At 50.8% G+C, this 23,636-nt stretch overlaps 1 protein-coding gene across 1 annotated transcript; it reads left to right on the forward strand.

Annotated features, from left to right (window-relative positions):
* Nucleotides 1-2,687: 2,687 nt before the first annotated feature.
* ODF3L1 (outer dense fiber of sperm tails 3 like 1) lies at nt 2,688-18,911 on the forward strand. The gene is made up of 4 exons (XM_050967102.1): nt 2,688-2,805; nt 4,120-4,230; nt 4,845-4,955; nt 18,436-18,911. The coding sequence occupies exons 1-4, from the start codon at nt 2,688-2,690 to the stop codon at nt 18,909-18,911; spliced, it is 816 nt and encodes a 271-aa protein (XP_050823059.1).
* The last annotated feature ends 4,725 nt before the right edge of the window (nt 18,912-23,636 follow it).

Here is a 23,636-nt window from a genome sequence, read left to right on the forward strand (position 1 = left end):
CATTCTCCTCTTGCATAAGAAACTTCCGAATCTGCTGGATTTCCCTTACAGAGTACTCCGCCATAAAGATGCCAATCACATCTTTTAAGGTCAGGGCTGGCTCTACAGTTTTCACCGCCCCAAGCAGCGTGCCGAATTACCGCCATGGGCAGCGGGGGCAGTCCGTGTGCCGTTAGGCGTTTCCGCGGTGGCGGCAATTCAGCGGCAGCTTCTGTGTTTAGCTGTCTGCGGCGGCTTCAGCTAAACATAGAAGTTGCCCTCGAACTGCTGCCACCATGGAAACGTGCCTGCTGCCCTAGCGGCACAGGGACTTCCCCCACCGCCCGCGGCGACAATTCGGTGCGCTGCTTGGGGGCTAAACAACAAGCACTGCTGCCCCTTGCAGATTGTCGCCCCAAGCACCTGCTTGGAATGCTGGTGCCTGGAGCCGGCCCTGTTTAAGGTGTACTAAGGTACTTGTTAAGGGTTTGCTCAGCACAAGGACAGCAAGCAGTTCTGCTGCTTCCCAACCAGAGGAGAAAGAGTTAAGTACCTGGGGGCACATTAAAATGCCCCTGTAATCTCACTGTTCTCTGCTTTTTCAATTCTTTCTCTTGAAGAGAGTGTAGGGGTGGCCATGAGGTTGGCACAAGGTGTGTTTTTAGTGTCATTTGTGTCTCTGTTTTATTGGAGACTCTCAAAGCACTTTACAAAGGTAGGGAAGTGTTATAAACCTTCTTTTACAGGTGGGCAAACTGAGGCACAGAGCGATTAACTGATTTGCCCAGGATCGTACACATTCAGTGGCAGCGTGAGGGACAGAACCCAAGTCTGCTCACTCCCTGTCCTGTTTGAAGCACAAGGCCAGGATAGGATTAATTGTAATCAGTAATTGTGCCTAGAAGCCCCAGCCAAGACTGAGGCCCCATTGTGGTAGGCACTGTGCATATGCACTGAGAGGCCGTCCTGTCCTGAGGAGTTTTCCATCGAAATAGGGAACATGGGCAGCGAGTGAGAGGGAAACAGTCTGAGAGTGGAGACGTGACTGAGCCAGGGTTGGGACCCAGTGCTGAGCCCCTGTGGAGTGCCAGAGCCACTAGACCAGTGGTTTTCAAACCTTTTTTCTGGTGACCCAGTTGAAGAAAATTGATGCCCACGACCCAACGGAGCTGGGGGTGAGGGTTTGGAGTGTGGGAGGGGCTCAGGGCTGGGGCAGAGAGTAGGGGTAAGGGTTGCGGGGTGGGGCTGGGAATGAGGGGTTCAAGGTTTGAGGAGGTCTCAGGGCTGGGGCAGGGGGCTGAAGTGTGGGGGAGGGTCAGGGCTCTGGGCTGGGGATGCAGGCTCTGGGGTGGGGCTAGGGATGAGGGGTTTGGGGTGCAGGAAGGAGCTCCAGGTTTTGGGGATCTCAGGACTGGGGCGGAGGATTAGGGTGCAGGGTTAGGGGCAGGCTTACCTCAGATGGCTCCCGGTCAGCGGCACAGAGAGTGCTAAGGCAGGCTTCCTGCCTGTCCTGGCACCACGGAGTCCGCTGTGCCCCAGAAACAGCCAGCAGCAGGTCCAGGTCCTAGGCAGAGGCGCGCAAATGGCTCCGTGCAGCTCTCGCCCACAGGCACTGCCCCCCAGCTCCCATTGGCCGGGAGTGCAGAGCTGGTGCTCGGGGTGGGGGCAGCATGCAAAGCCCCATGGCTGCCACCTAGGAGCCAGACCTGCTGCTGGCTGCTTCCGGGGTGCAGCGCAGTGTCAGAACAGGTAGGGACTAGCCTGCCTTAGCCAGGCAGCACCTCCGATGGGACTTCTAATAGCCCAGTTGGCAGTGCTGACCAGAGCCGACACGACCCAGTGCCTTACATTCCACGACCCAGTACTGGGTTGCGACCTGCAGTTTGAAAACCACTGCACTAGACACCCTTCTTTAGCTCGAGACAAACTATTTTGAGAGCTGCCTGGACAGATCGGCAGCCAGCCCCTTTAGAGGAGCGCGAATGGGGTTTCTACAGATTACGCATTATTCTGTTATAATAACTTGGACTGCAGGGCTCATAAAAGTGTTTTTTTTTGTTTTTTTTTACTAAATCTTTTTTTTACAACGGCAGCGACAGTTAGTAACATGATCAGCCTTTGGAGTCTGCCCAGACCATGTCTCACCAACTGCCTGTGGCTTTCTCCTCCTTAGTGGTCACTACGCAGAGCTAATGCCCACCATGTTGGAGGCTAGTCTGGCTCCATACACATCCTTCCACAACGTTCTGCCAGCACCATGGCAATGTGAAAATAAACAGACTTTCCAGATTCCACACTTACATCATCCCCTTGGCAACCAAAGGGCTAATCAGAGCAGGGGCTGCCGTTTACGGTCCAAAAAAAAAGAAGTGGAAGGCAAGTTTGAGGATCTGGGTGGTGTTTTTTTGTTTAGTTTTTAAATTAAGTTTTTAATCACTGGCCAAGTTGAAGCGGCAGCAACGTAAGTCACTGGTCCAAACTGATCTTTAACGCAGAGCTCGTCTTTTCCCCACGCATGTTTTGCAAATGGCTGCTTTGACTTTGCCATGTCGCCCTTTCGGTTCATTGGTGCCCTGATCCCTCTAGCAAGAAGCAGAGCCTGGGTGCTGCAGAGCTTTATTTATTTAGTGTTTTCTTGGCATGTGTTTCCAGGGTAACTGCAGGTGACGGAAGCTATAAAGACTCCCCGAGGCCTCCCCCCAAGGGAGATGTCAAAGTCTAAAGGTCCCAGCCGAGCTGGCAGTTATGGCGCTAGCACCTGTAGAACCTCAGCCACAGCACCAGGAGGCGTCAAGCAGTACCCACCAATCAGTGCCAAAATCAAGGGTGAGTGAACTTCTTACCTGGGCAAACACATTCTAACTAAAGCATGTTAGGGAAGAAATAGCCCTGCCTGTCCCTGCTTTTCTCCAGCTGGAGTGAAAGAGTTGCCCCAATACCCTGAGGCTGGGCAGAGAGATAGATGCAAGAGTACCTAGAATAAGTGGGAATTACCCAGTACAGTATCCCAAGATGACAGATGGATCGATAGATGGTGCTGCTGATAATAGTAATTAATAATAGGATTCTTATCCTAAGGCAGGCAAGTGAACCTTTTTATAGATGGATTGCTGTAGATAGAAAGACAGAAAGACAGACCTGCGGGGTGGGAAAGGGACTAGTGGAAAAGCTCATATGTATGGAGCTGGACTGGGTCTTGTAGGTCAAAGCCAGAGTTCACAGGGAACCAGCATCTCTAGGTCATACCTATCTTTAGTGGGATGCCAATGGCTCTTCGGGCTGAGGGAGAATTTGTTACATCTGCTTATCACTATGGCTTGTGCAAAATCCGAAGTAATTGCATTTGAACCAGGGAGTAACTCCTTTAGGTCATCTGCAGCCTGGGAGCGTAGGAAACAGAGGGGCTGGAGGCCTCTTGTTAGGTCAGTGGGTCTCAAATGATGGTCCATGGATCACTGCCAGAGTTCTGCAGAGACCTTCCTGGTAGTCCATAGTTGACAGCCAAGCAACAGAGCTTGGAGTGTTGGGATTTGGGGGTCCATCAGGTAATCTTTCTTTTACAAAGAGGTGCTTTCCAGGATGGAAAGGTTAGAAAGCTACGACTGTATGGGACAGTCACCTTTGCAGTCACATTCGCAACTGGGGCTGTAGGATGCAGAGGGCAGAGATTATCTCATCTGTGCTCTGGAGTGACAAGGGGGAAGGAGGTGATAGTAGAGACAGTAACACCCACGCCATAGTGTTCTGGAGAACAGGAGGATAGAAACCTTCTGGTCAGGGTAACTCCTTCAGGGTAAACTTTCTGGTAACTCCCATAATTATATCCCCATGCCAGGGAATGGGATACAAGGCCGGTGGGAGACTAAAGACCTTCTCATTAGAGCATGGTCATCCTCACTATTAAGCTCTGAAGAATGAGGTTTAGAGCAGGGGGGCCTAAACACCTTAGGGGACTTAGTCACAAGATCACTTCCTTGTCTTGGACTGAGATGATACATCGGTAGGAGGAGAAAGGAGCTTCACAAGGAGCATAAGGTGTGAATCTCTTCTGGTTGAACCTGTTATATAAGTTAAAAGGGGGCTAACTTGTTCATCTCTTCATGTTAACATTGTACATTCACATTTCCATTTGCATTCCAGGGCCAGGGGCCGGAAAATATGGCCAGCAGCCCTGCACTGGCATCAGGAATCACGACTTCACCATGTTTGCAGAACCAGCCTACACGATGCGTATAAAACACACGGAGAAAAGTGAGTTACAGACATGGAACCAGAACCTTGGCTGGTGTGAACTGGTGTTGCTCCATTGACATCAGTGATTTACACCAGCTGAACATCTGGCCCACAGTTCCCTAGAATACAAAAGTCCAAAATGAGATTGAAGCTCCGTAGTCGGAGGGAAAGACAACCTGACTAAGCCTCAAAGGCCCATGGACTCAGCACCTCACCAGCATGTAGACGGTCTTAGTCCCAAGTGTTCATGGACTGAGCACCTAACCTACAGAAGGTTACAGGTTAAATGACGTATGCTACAAACCCTATGGGACAAATGCATTGCTTCTTGGATGCCTCCCACCCAAATGGTAGCAGAGTGCAGGAATGTTCATGTGGTGCTACCAGCCCAGGGACACAGATCCAGCCCATTTCTGGCACTTTGTCCTGATCAGGGACAAAATCTTCAGCATGAAGACATGTGGCTATCATGCCTAGCCCATCTAGAATCCCAGTTCTAAGGGCTCTCAGGGAAGCTAGAGGGACCAAAAAAAGTCAAACTCGTGCAAGATGGTGAGCTGAGGGTCAGATCTCTCAGCTGTAGCTTGTGAGCTGATAGTTCCTGAACTGGATTCTTCTCCTTTCTCTTGTAGTCTTGGCTGACACAGTCAGTCCTGGTGCCTGCTTCATAGACCCTCACCTCTCCCGCTTTGGGTGGTGGAAGCCATCGTCCTTCCGCATACAGAAGCGAGACAAGAGTCTAAGTGAGTAGCAGAAACATGGCTGGTCTATTATTGCAGTGCATTCCATGATGGTTAGGGTATGATGGACAGATAGATGAGTGTAGTATCACAGGTTACTTGGAACTCCTTAAAATTAAGTGAGGTACAGAACTCCTGAGTTTTTCTGATCATGTCTGCACTGTGTGAGTATCTGCCCAGCACTCCCTAAGCCCACAAAGTGCTGTCCCAGCATGCAGTGGGCTAAGTGGGAAACCTAGAAGCAAGGGTGGCTCTAGGAATTCTGCTGCCCCAAACACGGCAGGCAGACTGCCTTCTGCGGCTTGCCTGAGGGAGGTCCCCTGTCCCGCGGATTTGGTGGCACGCCTGCGGGAGGTCCGCCGAAGCCGTGGGACCAGCGGACTCTCCGCAGGCAAGCCACCGAGGGCAGCCTGCCTGCCGCCCTGGCGGCACCGGCAGAGCGCCCCCCGCGGCTTGCTGCCCCAAGCACGCGCTTGGCGTGCTGGGGCCTGGAGCCGCCCCTGCCTAGAAGGTTTCTCTGGGGGACTTGTCTTCTTTGGTTGTTCCAGTGTCTTGGGGAGGAATCTGGAGACTAGGTCCCCAGGACAGTGTGCCCATAGATACCTACAGTAACCCTGAGTTCTGGCAACATAGTTCCTGTCACAAATGCTGCCTGCCTCTGTCCTGGTGCCAATGGCAGCAGCTATCTCACCTATCTGACTAGCTCCCACTCCCCTAGCCCCATGTGAGTTTAATCAGGGGCACACCCATGCACTGGGAAAGGATCCCAGTTCAATGGGCTTTGGATCAGGCCCAAAACCAACTGCTGCTCCACCTAGCAGCTGTTAACAAGGTGGGGGACTGTTTCTTTTTCAAAGCAGGTGAGGACGCAAGCTCCCCACCTGCTGCCATGGGCTCTCTGGCTCTGAAAAGCTGCGGCTGCTGTGCTTCCCACCATACAAACCCTAGAAGGCAGTGTGATGGGTTGAATCACAGAAACCTCCTTGGGAACTGCCAAGTGATGTGCCAAGACTACTTCTGCCAGTTTTCCCTGCCAGCTTGAAACCCCAGCACCCTGTCTTGCTGAGCCAGACACACCTGTCTGCTCCAACACAGACCCAGGTTGCAGACTTAACTGAAAGCAGCTAACAGAAGTGTTCTTGTCTTTAACACTCAGATACCCAACTCCCACTGGGGTCTAACCCCAAATAAATCCATTTTACCCTGTATAAAGCTTAGAGGGTAAACTCATAAATTGTTCTCCCTCTATAACACTGGTAGAGAGATATGCACAGCTGTTTGCCAGCTCTCCCCCACCCCCCACCCCTGGTATTAATACATACTCTGAGTTAATTAATAAGTAAAAAGTGATTTTATTAAATACTGAAAGTAGGATTTAAGTGGTTCCAAGTAGTAACAGACAGAACAAAGTGAATTACCAAGCAAAATAAAATAAAACACGCAAATCTAAGTGTAAAACAGTAATACAGCTGAGTACAGATAAAATCTCTCCCTGAGAGATGTTTCAATAAGTCTCTTTCACAGACTGGATGCCTTCCTAGTGTGGGCACAATCCTTTCCCCTGGTCCAGCCCTTGTTCCAGCTCAGGTGGTAGCTAGGGGATTCCTCATGATGGCTCCTCTCCTCCCTTTATTCTGTTCCACCCACTTTTATATCTTTTGCATAAGGCGGGAATCCTTTGTCCCTCTCTGGGTTCCCACTCCCTCCTTCACAATGGAAAGACACCAGGTTAAAGATGGATTCCAGTTCAGGTGACATGATCACCTGTCACTGTCAGACTTCATTGCTCACTTGCCAGCACACACATATACAGGAAGACTTACAGGTAAAACACACCCATCTGCAGTCAATTGTCCTGGTTAATGGGAGTCATCAAGATTCCAAACCGCCATTAATGGCCCACACTTTGCATAATGACAATAGGCCCTCAGAGTTATATTTCATATTTCTAGTTTCAGATAAAAGACTGGTACATTTATACAAATAGGATAAACACACTCAGTAGTTTACAAGCTTTGTAATGATACCTTACAAGAGACCTTTTGCATGAAACATATTCCAGTTACATTAGCATATTTTCATAAAATCATATAGAGTCCAACGTCACAGGCAGCATGCATGGAACATGCTGAGAGCATTCAGAACTAGTATCACACGCACTCACACCAGGAGTAGTTAGTTACTCATTCATAATTTCTTGGTATCCGACAGCCCAAGCCCTCTGGGTGCTTTAGCAAAAAATAACTAACATATTGGATCCAAGCAGGCCAAATTCATATCCAGGACAAGCTCATTACAGCACTGTGGAATCTGGCCCATTGAGTCTCACTGGGCCAGCCCCTCTGCTGGTGTGTATTAGCCTAGCTCCATTATGGAGCTACATTGGTTTACATAGCGAGGATCTGAGCCTGCATCTCCTGACCTAGCTGGAATTCCTATGACATTTGCGAAGTCTCGCCATGCATGGGGATGAAGAAGCTAGAATGCAGTTAGACCTTCTAGGGACCATGGTGTTGCAGTGGGTAAATGCACTAGCTTGTCTTCTCTGCAGATGTGGGTTTCAATACGACATTGACTGCAACTTACACGAGGTTGAAGGTCTCATCCTAATCCTTAGCGGGCGTTTGTTCTAGCATGATACCACCGGAGTTTATCACTGCTTCGATATGTTCAGGAACACACTACAGACCTTCAGTGCTGTTCAGGAATGGCCCATGGTACTGGAATAGCAGCTCAGAGAGAGGTGCATTGCTAGAGCTGTGGGAGACACAAGACTGGAAGAGCAACGGAATCATATTAGCACTGTGGTGCGTTAGCAATGTTATTGGGAAGGACAGTCACTTACTAGCTGGGCTATTGGAGGCCAGGCTCTAAATGCATTGCTTCCCCCTGCTCTAACCAGGGCTATCAGCTTCTAACTTACAAGCCCTCAGTTCACCTAATGTTTATTAAACAGATGCTCTGCAGAGTGTCCCAGCTGCCTTGTGCCTGTTTAACATCACACCCACCATTTGGTAGATGAGTGGGAAAGACCTTTACCCTCTCCTCTTGGTGAATCAGGGGCTGATCCGTAGCCCTTTCAGATCAGTGGAAAGATTCCCATTGACTTCAATGGGCTGTGGATCAGACTCCACATCCTCTTTGGGAATCATGAGGTGAGGCAAGAAATGTATTCAATGGGAGAGAAAAATTACATTGAGAAACTTCCTATAGATGCATATGCCCCTCCAGCTACTATCCAGGCTTACCAGACATATCTCATTGGACAATTAGCAACAATCTAAACCTATGGCTTTCCTAAGCACAGGAACTTGCCATCAAATAAAGTAAACTGGCAAAAATGCCATTATTATTAATTATACAATCAACAATAATAATAGTGCTGAGGAGCATAGACCAGGACTCTTACGTTAGGTGCTCTACATATACAGAACCCACAGGTGTCCCTGCCTCAAGGAGCTTACAATCTTAGCATATGTTATTTCAACTCATGTTAGAGACAGAGAGCTAGAGTGTGTGCTTCTACTCCCAACACCCGCAAACACATGTGGCTTGTTGACAGCATACACATCTGGAATTTTTTTGGCTGTATCCAGCTGCCTTCCCTGTCTCAGCTCAGGGAACAGGTGATGGGAAACACTGTGGCTCTGTGTAGCTATTAGAAGCAGCTGGGCAGATATGTAAGTCCTTGTAGGGTTTGGTTTATGCAGAGGAATGGGAAGGGATAATGGCAGGGGCCAATTTGAGTTGTTCAGTAAATCCAGAACACCTCATCTTCCTAAAGCTGGGGGATTTGGAGAGGTTGAGTATGTGGCTGCCTGAATTAACACACAGCAATGCCAGTGCAAACCACGTGAAAATAATGGCAAGAAATCTAAGAGGGTTATGTAGCTTTAGTTTCGTAATCGAGAACTTTGGAGGTTAGCTATTGAATTAAAGATAAGCAACCATGAATTACAAGGCCATTGAAAAGTTTAGTGGTGATATCCTACAGCACTACAGTATATTTGACACACAGACTACTGCCGCTTGCAGATTGCCGCCCCAAGCACCTGCTTGGAATGCTGGTGCCTGGAGCTGGCCCTGCTGGCAGGTGGCTCTGTTACATATAGTCTTCCAAGTTCTTTGTTGTTTAGCATGTGAACAAACATTTGGTCTTGTGAAGACATGCTGTGAGGTGTTAGTTTGGGGTAAGGCAAGGTTCTGTGTGGAGGCAGCTTCTGGGGATGAAGCCCTGTGAGCCACAAGAGAATTTGCTCTCTGATTATAGTCAGTTCCTGTGGCAATTACCCCCTGGGAACTGGGCATTGGTGTGGGGCTGATTTTCCTGGATGAAGAGATTGCATGCTGTTTGTGACCACCTCTGTCCCAGGACTGACAGAGCCCCCTCCCTCCCCAAATCCATATGGGCCAAAGACCAAATCTGAGGGAAGATACTCCAGGAGTTTCAGCCAAGAGGCTTTCAACCCAGGGACCCAGAGGGCACAGGAAAAAATAGAACACCACAACTCATGATTGGGTAATTGAGGGATGCCTGTGAGTATGAGTCCAAGTCAAATTTTCTGTCAGAATACAGCCTGCTGTTCCAGATGATATAATTTCCAGCTCCCCACAGAAACCACACAGTCCACAAGGGCACAGCTACTTCCCTGGGCGTAACCCTGCAAAGAGGAAGCCAGATTATCTCACATCTTGACATCTCGTCCAAAAAGCTTTGTCTACTCCTGTGCTGACAGTGCATGATGGCATCTCCAGACACAAATATGCCTTTGCCGTGCAGGCAGATATGCCCTAAGTGGCGTTCCAGACACCCATCTGTCATGTATGGGTTGGGATGTGGCAGCTGGTGGGCATTGATACAGAAATATTGGGGAGGGTATTGCTCAGGTTCAGCTTCTTCCTTGGCTCCATCCACCTGCATTCTCAGCTCCATCATTGTACCCTGCTGGCCCTCCTCCTTTTCCCTTCTGGACAGACCTTCTGTCCTATCCCCTTGTTTCCTTGCTGGATTTGGTCCCTGAACAGACCCCTTCTGGTCCTTAAACTGAAACCTGTCTCCACACCATCCCAGCTGTACCCCACCAATCTGTGTCTTTAGACTAGAAACTATATGGCGCAGGACCGTAATTTGTTTGCCCCATTTCCCTAAGGTCCTTCTAGGCTTGCAATACTGTATACACGGCTAACAACAACATGCAAACCAAGCAGTGCAGGAGCTGAGGACCTTCTGGACCTAGTAAGGATCTGATAGCTTACTCAGGAGGCGTCTGCTAGGATGTAGCTGCTCCTATTGCTCTTAGCCCGCTGCTGGGCTTGTAGTCCTCCTTCCAGTTCAGTCTGGCATCAGATGGTACATCCTCTTCCCCTTCCCAACTGTCCAGGAGGAAAGGATGCCAGTGCTGAAGGTTCTGTCTATGCTGCTAAAGGAGATGAAGGATGTGCCACCATTGCACTTGCTGATGTTCTCCCACCTCTGTTGTGTTATCCATTACATGACCCACTGTGTCTGTCCCAGCAAACCCTTTTGGGGGTTAATGATCTGACTTGCCAACCACACTGACTCATCTGGCCTGTGGCGCTTACTCAGTGAGCCTCTTAAAGGTCAGTGCCAAAGGGCTGGGATGCCTGTTTAAGGCAGGGTGCACAAATGTGTCTCAGCCGTTCACTCAGCACCTATGACAGTCACACCAGCACAGCTTCCAGCCCTCAGTGCCTAATATGGGCCTTGTTTAGAAACCCCCTCTCCCTCCTTAGCTCTGCTTGATCTAAGGAGGTCAGTAGCAAGCAGGGCAGCCGAGCTGCAAGCCGGAGGGGTCACCAGGATAGGGGAACTATTCCTCAGGAGAAAACATGGCTCTTGCTGGAAGAGGCAATGAGGTGTGAAGATCCTGCTGCTGAAGTGAGCTGGGCATTCAGGGAGAAAGATGAAATCGGTCCCCTGGGGAAATGAACAGAGGTGGTGGGCTCTGCGTAGAAGAGCTTTTTAGAGCGAAGATGAAGACAGGAGGTCCCCATGGAGAACAGACCAAGGGGCCAGCACTAGAGCCCCGGGGAGATGCTGATACCCGTAATGAGAACACTTAGTGGCACGTCCCAGCTGGACCCAAGCAGCAGTAGTTGCTCTGGTCCTTATTTAACCAACTGGCAGCTGGGGAGGATGCTGAGCAGAAAAGTCACTATGGCCAGCATTGCTGTTGCCTGTATTTCTGTGCAGCTACTAGGGCCCAGAGGCTTGAACTACGTGGGCTGCTGCTTTAGCTTCTTCACTGAAGAGTTCATCATCCCAGTGAGGGAGTGAGGAAATAAACAGCAGCTGATGGCTTGTGCAGGTCGGGGCCCGGGAGCCCTTCTGTTCCCAGCGCATCGTTGTGTGGGAGAATGGGACAGACAGCGCTCTTCGAGAGCTCAGCAGCCTGGAGCCACTTGACTCACTCACTGCAGACGTCTCAGAGGGGCAGCCCATTCAGAGGGAGAGAGAAACAGAGGCGGTGAGCACAGTCTGGTCATGGCCTGTGGGAAGTACTGTGTCTGGGAGCTCCCAGATAATGGTAATGAGGGAATGTTGCAACCCTGATGATTTCACCCTGCCGGACACTCACCAGTTTGCTGTACTGGACCTCCCCTGGGGCTCACAGCTCTTGGTTTGTTGGGGATGAGTAGAGTTTAGGCATGTTTGTGGGCCTCCAGGCAAACACCCCAGATGCAGACCCCAAGTCTGACCCCACCATCCAATTGCCTAAGTATTGAAAATAGTGTCAGCTCTCCAGTAGCAGCTGCATGCTCCCAGAGTACCACTGAAGCTGTGCACATGCTGGCCAATTGTCTCGTCCTTCAGGGATGGCGTGACAGTGTAAGCAGATACCACTCAGGCACTGCAGAGGAGTTTATAAACACACACACACACTTTACTCATAGAAAAAGCACAGGAGATATAAAAATCTGTATAAAACTAACAAATACCTGCAGGCAAATCCCTCTTTCCAGTGTCCTCACCATTCTGAGAGACCTGTGGGTTTTGGGCCACCCTTTTAGGGGGTCCCAAGTGCTTCCTGCATCCCTCTCCTCCTGCTCAGCCTTTAGCTTCGGGGGTCTCTCTCCTCTCCTCTGAAGATGACTGGTGAGAGAACTTCCTTTTATAAAGCTGCAGTCCCCTGTGTCAGGTGACCATCCTCAGTCACTTCAAGTCCCTTGTCAGGTGACCCATTGCTTGGTTACCATTTCACCTGGAAGGATGGGTTTCTCTGGGCGGTAACTAGCTCATTGTCCAAGGTGCTTGCATTTCAGCAGGAGGCCCTCCAGGTTAATGACCCTTGATTGCGCTTCATTGTCAACACTTCTTGGAATCCTAGTCCAAGATGGAGGCAAAGAGACAACAGGGAAGGTGCTGGACAGTCTCACAACCAAAATGGTGCTCACAAAACAAAATGGAGACCTACGCTACAGATATGGATTAAATCGTCGTGGTGCAGACAGACCTGTGAAAGGAGAGGAGACAATGGAGAGTCATGGGGACAGAGCTGGGGTTATTTGTGTGGTCAAAGGAGGGTATATTGTTTTGGGCCTTCTTAGATGAGAGGTAGGAAGGTAAATCTGAGGCGCTTTAATAAGGATTTGCCTTGAGAATCTGCCCATGTGGCCATTAGAGGGGCCCAAGGAGAAGGCAGAGGTGAATGAGGGTGATGAGCATTCGGGTTCCTGACTGCCACTTTGGCTCTGCAGGCAGGCGCTTGGAGAGTCACTCACGGCTCTGGTCCCAGCTGTCCCTTGTCAAGCACCATGGGCAGAGGCAGGAGGCTTCTCTAAGGCTCAGGCTGCAATGGAACCAGGTGAGGATTATACTGACCAAATCCTGCCCCCATTGCAGTCAATGGCAAGGCTCCCATTGGTGTCAGTGAGACCAGGGCCTGGTCTGTTTTCTCTGACCCTCCTTCCATGTGAGTGGAGGTGCCAAGAGCCCTGCTGGCCTCTCCCTGAATCTGCTTGTGTTTGGGGTCATTTGGCAGGATCCTGTTTGATTGGTCATCTGGCCCAAGCCTCTCCGGGGCCTGTGCGTTACGATGAAGATGGAATGAGAGCCAGGCTTCTGCTGCATAATAAACAGGGATTTGCCAGCAAACTCGCATGTCCCTGGCTGTCACCTCATTCCCACGGCCCACCGGGCATCTCCCCCCTGGCCTCATGCCTGTCTGGGCTGATGTGTCACTGCCCCAACCCCCTCGAGCCTGCTGTATGGCGACGTTTACCCCAGAGGGAGAGAGGCAGGAGAGGGAGGTCTCTTACTAGATTCCCTGGCAATAGAGAGTAACATGCCACCCGCTCTCTCTGGCCTGTGCAATGCCCCTGCCTGCTCTGGCTCTTACCTGCCTGCCGGTCTCCTGAGCCTCGTTTCACTGTAATGCTGTAGGGCCCTGGGGCACTGGAATGGGCATGAGAAAACCACAGCGAAGAGAGTTGCCCAGGCCTCCAAAAGGAGTGGAGAGCAGGGCTGCTGTGTGTCCCTCGGAGCCCCCAGAGTTAGTGCTCAGAGAGTAGGGCTGTGAATGTGCCATTTACCAACCCATCTCCTGAATGCCGTGGCATCAGGGCATGATGCTGGGCACCTGGCTACCCCCTCCAAGAATGGCCCTCGGCCCTGAGGGAGGGGACATGTACTGAAGGCAGAAAGTCCAGCCTGTGCCTGAAAACCACTTGTGCGTGTGTGAAAAACACTGTGCAGCTGTTTGCCCCCCGGAGCAGCGGGGTGCTGAGCAATGTCGGAGGGTTCGGCATTGCCTGCTGGCGATGCTCTCTGTCTGTGGGAAATCCAACACACTGAGATGGTTTCTCAGGGAAGGATCAATAACGTTTACAATGGGACAGCCCTGGCTGTCTGGTTAATGCCCCAGTGACTCCTCTAAGGTCGGAGCAGCCTCTGCACCCAGGAAGGCTGCAATTACCTTGAACCCTAAGGCAATGCCTGGATCCTCTTGGTCTGATGTCCCAGATCCATGTCTTTGGAACAGCTACTCTTTGTGAGCTGGAAATGGGGTTGTCCCATGTGGTGTCTCTTCTTCTCCTTGGCGCAGGCCCCTTTCCCTTCCACTAGAGCCAGAACAGTGGGTTGCCCCCAGGGATCAGCACACCTTTGGGTGGGCCCCTGCGCTATATAGTCAGGGGACTTGTTTGGTCGTGACTCTCCATTGACTAAGGGGTGTGCTAGTATCTTCTTGGTTAGCCAGCATATGAGGAGATATTTGACTTGTATCATGGATGGAGCTCTCATTGACTTCAGTGGGAGCTGGGCAGAATCCTTTATGGGTTCCAGGGAACACAAAGGGTGGGATTAGATTTCTTAGTGCATCTAAACTCTTGTGCATGGGGTTGGGGTAGTACAGGAGTGCATTGTCTTCTGGGCTTCAAAAGTTGCTTTTGGACATGTGAGTCCCATTGAAAATGTGTTCTAAAGGGAATCATATGTAAACCCTGAAGGCAGCATGAGAGTTTCTTGGAGTCCCCAGGTGTTTATAATATCAGATGGCAGGAGACAGCTAATGCACAATTTGCCTCTGTAGGGGGGTGGTCACCCACTCCTGCCCTAAAGGGCTTGAAATCAGCCCTGGGAGAGGGCTGTGGCTGGAGGCAAGCAGCCCAGGCTGGTTGGGGAAGCAGCCTCAGCTGTAGCCACACCCCAGTCAGGGCCCAGCTGGCCTTTATAAGAGGGCAGTGGGCTAGGAGCAGATAGATATTCTCCCTCTGCCTTTAGAGGGAGAAGGGCCTGGCTGCTGGGGAATGTACCTGGGTACCTAAGGTGGAGCAGGGCTGGGGGAAGGCAAGAAGTGCTGAGGTGCTCTGGCCTGGAAACCCCCCAGGCTGCAGGCCTAGTAGAAGGCTAACTGGGTACTGGGGTTGCAGGGGGCAGCCCACAAGTAGGCAGAGGCAGCAGGTCCAACCGCCTATGCCTGTGATGAGTGGCTTATACTGCAGTCTGCCCCAGTGAATAGGGACTAGATGGAGACTGGGCAGTAGCCAAAGATTGAGGTGAGGTGGGGATAGGGGGTGGGGGTTCCCCTGGAAGGGGGAGACCCAGAGACTGTGGGGTTACTGCCAGGGGGCAGAGCCCCAGTGGAAAGGGGCAGCAGGGTCCAGGAGGGACATGGGGGGGCCAAGCAGCAGCAAGACATTGGCCTGCAGAGGGTGCTCCAAGGCAGGAAAAAGAGCTAATTCCCAGGATGCCAGCAGGAGGCGCCACAGGGGTGAGTCTCTCACTGTTACAGCCTCATATAAGGGGATCTAGAGGGCATGAATCCAATAAGAAGGCAGAGTGCTGGTGCAGCAATGGGGAGAGCAGATGGGGCTACTAGGGGAAAGGCAGGACAAAAGAGAGACTAGACTGTACTAGAAGCTGTTGCAGGTAGCACAACATCTGACAAAGCCCTGTGGCAACTAACTGTGATTTAATGGTTGAAAATGTCATTCAAACATTGGAATATGTGAGTTTTGCCCAGTGCCAGGCATCGTGAAGGCAAGTGATCTTAAAGACTTTGGGCTAGATCCTCAGTGTAAATGGGTATAATGCCATTGAATGAAATGGAGCTGCACCGATTTATACCAGATGAGGGTCTGGACTGATTCTTAGGGCTGATGCACAATGCCAGGGCTGGCTTAACCTTTTGTGGGCCTGGTGCCAGATGTATTTGTGGGCCCCCATGTAGTCATTATGGATCCCTTCTGAGTGTGGGCCTGGTGTGGCAGCACCATTGGTGCGATAGTATACCCAGTACTGAATCTGAGACATTTTTCATTTTGATCACACACCTCTGCTTAACTATATGTATTGCCATATCCAGCTTCCTCAGCCCCCAGTTTTTCTCATTGAGTTGTACAAGCATGTGGGTTTACCATTGTCCACAGTGAACAGAACTTTCATAGTGATCAGGGAAACTCCCCACAGATTTATCTCCTTCCTCATTCAGACCTTCTATAGTTGTGTCTCCACAGTACTACCCTATTTCACAAGCCACTGTATGTGATCCTGGCCTCAGCTCAATGAAGTTCCACAGTCAGCAGATATCTGATCAATTCTGACAAATTCCTCCCCCAGCACCCATCCTGCCATTTGAGCAAGCCACTTGCAAACATAATTTCTCCAACCCTGGCTCAGTGGGCACTTAGCTTCTGGGAACCTGCAGTTACCAGCCTTCTTTTTCCCTTTGCTCCCATCTACGTGCTATTCCACTACTTGGTCATCAACACCTCTCTCCATGCTTGTTTCCCTTCTACCTTGGATGTGCTCCCCAGACAGCTGGTCCTATTTTCCCCTTGCACACCTGACCTGCTTCCGCTTTCCCTGCTCCCCTTGACATTCCTGTCCTACTGGTGACCTCTGTTACTTGCGGTTAACTCCAGTTTCTTTATCTGCTCCTAGCCTAATGGCCCCCAATAGTCACAGAGCTACCTGTAGCTTCTCTGGCTACAGCCATGGGGCCAATTACCAGAGGCCAGCCTTAGACAGGTGCACCTACTAGCTGTGGGAGGGGTGGCAATTCCAAGAGTGAGCGTGCTTGAACTTTGCAATGGCGGCAGTAGGGATTCTTAATCCTCAGCGCCGGCCTTAGGCAGCAGTGGACTCTGCAGTTAGGTGCTTCCCTACTCCAGGCCAAGGCTTTAAGTAGCCGAGATGCCCATCACCTGCAGCAGGGCCCCCAATTCCTATGCACCCAACAGTTAACACATAGTAGTGAAGAAGGTGCAGCCTGGATGATTTCTGAGGCTGTGGTGCTGGGAAATTCCACATCCCTGAGCAGCAGCTCTGCAACAAGCTCACACAACCCCACTCTGCTGTGGGACGGGTACCCTATGAAGACAGTGGAGTTACCCCATGTTTCCCCCCAAAGCCTGTTGAAATCGGTGGGAGTCTTTTCATTGTCTTTAATGGGCTGTGTATAGAAGCAAAGGAGCTAATCCTAGACTCTAGGAGTACAGTGCATTCTAAAACTATGCTACGCTGGTTTACTATTGTAAACAGGAGGGACTCACATTACCTAATGCATAATCAACACGTTCTGCAGCACTTAACTTTTTCTGAGAGGCCTCCCGCCCAATTACTAAATGTAAACCTGCTTAGCTTACAAGGTTTGAAAATACCAGATGGTATGATTACAAAAGCAAGGTGCTTCTGAATTCAGTAGAAATTTTGGATGTACGCAGAATGGTTTCTGCATAGTTACAGAACTGCAATAAAGTGGAATGATTTTCAGTTTGTGTGATTGGAGGATATTCGGATCCATATTGTAAGACTGTCCCACATAATAAGGAAAAGTTGAGGTGCCTTTGCTGTTCTTTTGTTCCACTCTTCTTTTCTGTGGGGAACTTGCCAATGCAATATTACTGTCATCTTTTTAAACAAACAAAACTAAAAAAAACCCCAGTAATGGTGGTTGAATATAGCAATTCTGGTCCTAGTTAGGATTGGGAAGAGCCAGCATTTGTTGCTCAATTTTATCCTACTTTTTCTACAGTAAATTACAATGGATCAGTATTTGATTTGGGAGAAATTAAGTAACAGAGAGCAGCCCAATTGCTCTTGAACTTTGAGGGTGTTCAAATCTGGAAAGGAGGTTCTAGATTCCCTTTCTGACTATTAGATAAATCTGGAAAGGAAAAGCCAATTTCTGCTTCCATGTCTCAGAAGTGGAAATGGAATCACATCCTCTTGTGTGCCTGGTACTGTACCTAAAGCTGCCCAGGTCCTCTAGTAAAGCCTTTCTTCTCTTACTTATTATTTTAACTTTTCCTGGTGGGGCCAAGGAACTACTGCTCCCAAAGTCCCCATGGCTCTTGGCTCCCAGGCTGGATCCCTGTAGGCAGAGCATGAGAGTTGGAGCCTCGTTGCCCATCTCTGGGCACGGTGCGGGTGATACAATGTGGCAGGGCCCTGGTGCAGTGTACAGTATATCCCGGGTTGTCTGGCAGTCTGCCCGCCCCAGGGGCTGGCTGGGCCTGTGGGGGGCAGGGGGTAGGTGTTCTCTGGGGCTGGAGGCTGGGCGTCATGGTAACCAGGGTGCTGCTCCTTGCCCTCCTTCAGGGCCTCTTGCAGTGCTGTGGTAGAGGAGGAAGTAGGTGTTAGGGGCCCTTCTGAGTGTGGGCCCAGCACCATGGAGCCATTGGCACCCTGGTTAACCTGGTACTGCACAATGCCCTCCCTGTTAGCATTCCACCCCACAGCTCTACGAATGCACCCTGACTGCTGGGCCCCTGTGTACAGGTCTGCCAATCACCTCACTTTTGTCCTCACCATTTCCCCAGACCAGAGACACTCTAGTAAGACAGAAACTCTTTTGAAATGCAAGCCACATTTGAAGTGAAGTCTGTAGTGGCCAAAGGCCTGTTGCATGACCCCACAATGGGCACCAGCTTACGCCTCAGGGTGCAGCCAGCTTCGGAAGTAGGTAGAACCCAACTCTACCGTAGTAACATTGATCCCAAAGTGCCTCTTGGATCCCAGGTTTGATGAGCACACCTGCCCCGAATGAATACCACACAGAGAAGGTGCATCCGCAGGAGGAACCTTATGCACCGGCTTATTCCTTGGCCGACCGTACTCGCTACCGTGAGAATGATCCCAATCCAGCTCCCAATGCCTATACCCTCCCAGGGACGCTGGGACCCAGACTTCCCATCAAACCATCTGCCCCCTGCTACAGCATGGCCTCCAAAATGGATATGCAGAGGAACGCAGAGATGCTGGCGAGAGTCCCTGGCCCAGCATCTTTTGTTGTGCCCGAACCTAATGTCTACTTGAATCGGCAACCTGCCTACAGCATGTGGAGAAAGTACAAATTCATAAGGGACTCTACTCCAGGGCCAGCGGACTACAAGACCAGCCGTGTCACCATCATCAAGCCGAGGGCCCCGGATTTCAACCTGGGGATCCGTCACTCTGAGTACCTCACCCCCTTGGTTATTGATGTTATGGAGTGAGCCAGGCCACTACTCTGGGCTGTGGGGCTGTTCTTACCCTGAGGCCCCCAAGCTGGGCCATGACCATGTGACACCAGCATATCACTGCATGTTAGCCCTAGCAGTTACAGCGCACTTGAGGCCTGATTCAAAGCCCTGCAAAGTCAATAGAAAGACTGCTGTTTATTTCGGTGGGCTATGGATCTGACTCTTGGCTTGAGACTTTCTGACTTCTGTCTGTGAGGTTCACAGTGTGATATGACTGCACTTGCCCACTGCTACCCCCATCTCTGGGCCCTCGCCCTGCCCCCGCATGTCACTGAATGGTTCACTCCTTCATTTTATTATTAAAATAAATCAATAAAGCCTGTTAAGTTTTAGCTTGGTTTTAGTGCATATCGGGTGAGGAGTTGAGCTGTGATGTTCCAATATTATCGGGGTTTCCAGCTCCTCCCAGGTGCAGCATTGGTCAAATAAGGAAACCCATCATTAAAGCCAGATAAATATTGATCGATGTATTTTTAAAGGAGCTGGTTCCCAACAGTCTAGGAGCAGAAAGCTGCTGTGTAACCAAAGGATCCCCCGTGGGCAGGGCACGCACATGCTGTCTAGGTGGTTAGGTGGCACACAGGAGATGGTCTTTTGCACATCACGGGCTCCGTTCTATCCTGCATTCTAGCTTTGCTCAGAGTGGCCCTGTAAAGGAGACAGTTACAGTTCCCTGATTCAGCAGCTCTGGGGGCCACTTTGACTTATGCCCCGGCCTGAGGTACCTTATGCCAGTGGAGAATTAGCATATCAGAGCTCTGCCCCGCTACACAGTCAGCCTGCTCCCAACCTGTCTCCCTCCCTGGCATGTCACCTATGCTGGGCTGGAGGGGCGGCTGTTGCAGAAGCCACTCTGCCAGCTTCCCTGGCTTTATGCCTGCTGGGGGTCCCCCCCCAGGAGAATCCTCTGCTGGCCATTTCTGGCTGGAGACCGTCCTCTTGGCACCCCCAAGCAGCGATGCTGCACAGCACAGAATGCTCCCTGAGTCAGTCATGTCCTGGACCCTTCTGCAGGAGCCTCTTTCTGGTCTTCTGATGTCGCTAACGCTTACAGAGAGGCCAGGGACCGAACGGGCAGGTCACAGGGCCCATCTGAAGGGGAGTTCCTCCACATCAGGGAGGAGGCCATCTGGTGGGGAAGGGAGGGGCACTCTGAGGGGAGCTTGTACTGCCAGCTTCCAGGCCTGTGGTGTTTATTCTGGGCATAATGAGAGGCCTCCAATCTGCAGCAGTATGCCAGGCCACCATGGGATCCACTAGCCACACCGAAACCCCTGTCCTGGATCTTTGTTTGCATGCAGTCTGTTGGGGCCCTTGCTCAATGACCTATTTTTGGTGAGGTTGGGAGTGGTAATTAACAAGCAAGGTGGCCAAGTGTATAATTAAGGAACAGCTACAGCAGGTGACATGTCAGAATCAAACAGCACATCCTGCTCATTGCCTGACTAAAGTAAGGGCCAGGCGGGTGCAGGACGTCTTCTTGTGCCTGCAATCCACAGGTAGCACAGGCTAGGTAGTGCAGGGGTTGGTTTTGTAGTGGGGACCAGTGGACAGTGCTAAGTTAACATAGGGCATCAATGGATACATTCGTGGGGAGGGGGCATTTGAGAGCCTCCTTGAGAGGACACCAGCCCTGCATCCTGGGTGAGTCAGTTGACATCACTTACCCAGTACAAAGACCAGCCTATCTGACCTAGTGCTAACATTCTCATTTCCTACCATGGGCCTGAGCAATAGTCCATTGAAGTCACTGAAACTCCCATTGAGACCTGTGCTCTGCAGCTGGGAATTGAGGGCAACATGAGCTGATGAGTAGGACAGACTGGGAGGTCAGCTTGTTGAGGAGAGAATGCACTGCAGCTGGGTAGAAGGAAAATAGGTGGGGATTAGGTGCCAGGGGCTCAGAAAGGGCTGCCATGTCTGAGTTGAGATGTATACGTAAGCAGGTGTGTATACAGTGCATGTATGTACCTATAATGACCCCACCGGCTTGGCTTTGAACCTCAGACTGCCAGCACTGAAAACATGACCCTCTACAACTTGAGCTAAAGGAGCAACTCCCTCACCTGACAGTAGTAGTGGGCTGGTATCCTCATATGTGGACCAGCTGCTAACCAAGGTACAGCAATTGCTGTGTGTTAGCGGGGTTGCACATACAGTGTGCATGTTGAGATCAGGGTCAGCTTTGGAGCTGTATGCCCATTACACTGGCAGAGGACGGCCTGATGATTGACTTCTGACCAAGGAAGCTGTGCTAGCAGCACTCTAGGGAAATATGTTGGACGAAAGCTCTCAATGGCAAGGTGCTAACATGGTTCCCGCACCCAGGGCCTAAAACAACAGATAGAAGGCCTGATCCTGAGCAGGGCTGAGCTAGGGTGACCAGATGTCCTGATTTTATAGGGAAAATCCCAATATTTGGGGCTTTTTCCTATATAGGCTCCTATTACCCCCACCCCCTGTCCCGATTTTTCACACTTGCTATCTGGTCACTCTAGGCTCAGCGCCTCCTGCCAAGTGCTGAGCACCCACTGCAAGAGCTACTGGCACTCAGCATCTGGCCCCAGCTCCTTGGGCCTGACTCCCCGTTTGCCCTGCACTTTGCCCAGTCATTTGCAACAGGGAAAAGGGGAGATAAAATGCTACCAAATGAGAGTAGCAGTGATTTGCATTGGGGGGAATGTCTGCTCAGGCTGCAGTGAAATGGATACAGCCGGAGGTATTGGTGCAGACCAGGTGACCTGTTTGCCCAGGAGAGAGACGAAGTATGGAGGGGGGCAATGGGCAGGTCTGAGGTTGGGCTGCTGGTTTGGGACTCAGAGGGGAGGACCAGGGCCTTGGGCTCTGGATTATTTCCCTCTCCTCAAGATGGATTTTACTGAACATTCCTGATTTCTGTGCTAACAAGAGCTGTTCTACGCTGTATACCCAACGACTAATAACCCTTCTGTTTTACAGCGCTGGCTGAGAATCACTTCTGACTGTGAAGTTGGGGTACATGGCCCGTTGGGGGCATATAAGGCTTCTCCAAGTGTTCCATCTAGGTGGACTCACGGGGAGCCCACAGTGTGAACAGGGGGCTCAGTGCTCCAAGGTCGGACCCAGGAAGTGCAAAAGCCGAGCAGGCTTCTTGCCCTGGTGAAAGTGTGTCCTGAGGAGAGACATCCTGCACCAGAGTCCTAGCTGAGCTTCATTCAGAGCAGTTCCAGAGCACCGAGACTGTGACTCCATGGAGGATCGAGTCTTTATAGAGTTTTACTGACGAGATCTGAGCTGTCCTCCAGGAGATGGCAGCATCTCACCATGTTTTTCCTGAAGCTTCGACTCACTTCCTGCATCCCCTCCCTCTGTCAGTGCATCTCGAAAAGGCTGCATTGAGGGGTTTAAGAAGAGCATGGAGATGCCATCAGCACCCTCTTCTAGTTATCAATGGGGCTGAGGTTGTGCTGATTGCTCAGAGCCGCAGGAAGGGTATCTAACTCCCTTGCATGCTTCAGCAGGGCCGATATTTCCTTCGGCATGTGAATGCTGCCAGCTCACAGTGAGGTTAGAGAAAGCCCAACACTGCCTCTGCCTCCCATCTAGATGTAAGGCTCAAGACCTATGCATCTTCCTTTCCCCCCTCCCCCACTATTTCCTTCTGGTTCACCTCTAGTGCTGGGTCTTGTGTACAGCCCCCCACTACCAGGGGACACTCACTTGGGCTTAAGCATCCTCCATTGCCCCTGCCTCAAGGTGCTCATTTAAATGATTCCAATATCACTGCACTACAGAACAAGAGCCTTGTGATTAGTGTGGGTGACGAATGGTTTGGGAGGGCTGGAGAGAAGCCAATAGGGACTTCAAAGGACAATACCACGTCTGCCGTGGAGGCAAAGAGTGTGCAACCTGGTTCTCTGACCAAGCAAGACTGAGCAAGCTGCAGCCATCCCCTCCCAAGGAGCTGGAGCTGATGTTACCAGGATGAACTGGTGGTAAGCAGCTGCAACTGCTGTGTTTATGGGCTAGTAGATTAAAGCAGAAATGAAGGGCAAGGTTGATCTGGAGTTGCAGTTTTTACATCTCCATTTGGCAGTCAGTGAGTAAATTTTGCATGGTCCAGTCGTTAGGGACAATGCAGTGGGACTCACAAGATCTGGGTTCTAGTCTCAGTTCAGCCACTGACTTACATGTGCCCATGCTGTATCTCAGTTTCCCCATCACCTCTTGCCGAGTAAGCTCTTTGGAGCAAGGCCTCACTATGCATACAGCCTGTATACTATGCACAGCTCCTAGCACAATGAGGATCTCAGTTTGGCCTTCTAGGTACATAATGATAAACAAAACACACCTTGGGGGCTGAATTTTATGAACTGATTTGACTCTATTCGAAATGCATCTCTATGTGCTAGGCACCTGTGTGGACATTAAAACCAGAGCAAAGGGCTAAATATCTCTTAGAAAATGCACTCTGCCTGCCAAGCCAGCCTACAGCATAGCCCGCTTCCTCGCACCCTGAACCCATATAACTGTGGCAAGCTCCGTCATCAACAGCAACCCGCTACAGCGAAGGCCCTTGGCGCATCCCTCAGGGGAAAGCCTGGGGTATGTTTACACAGCAACTGTGAGAGTGGCATACCTGTGGCACTGCTGTAGTGTCGTAGGTAGCGGAGATACTTCTTAAAGCTATGGAAGAGGTTTTCTGATGATGCAGCTAAT

Source organism: Gopherus flavomarginatus, chromosome 9, assembly GCF_025201925.1.
Source record: "Gopherus flavomarginatus isolate rGopFla2 chromosome 9, rGopFla2.mat.asm, whole genome shotgun sequence".
Lineage (NCBI taxonomy): Eukaryota > Metazoa > Chordata > Testudines > Testudinidae > Gopherus > Gopherus flavomarginatus.

What these genes read in the sequence shown, in the direction of transcription:
- ODF3L1 (XM_050967102.1), top strand. Translation starts at nt 2,688, where the DNA reads ATGTCAAAGTCTAAAGGTCCCAGCCGAGCTGGCAGTTATGGCGCTAGC. An exon ending in AATCAGTGCCAAAATCAAGG is followed by an intron (nt 2,806 to 4,119) that starts GTGAGTGAACTT and finishes TTTGCATTCCAG; the next exon opens with GGCCAGGGGCCGGAAAATAT. An exon ending in GAAGCGAGACAAGAGTCTAA is followed by an intron (nt 4,956 to 18,435) that starts GTGAGTAGCAGA and finishes CTTGGATCCCAG; the next exon opens with GTTTGATGAGCACACCTGCC.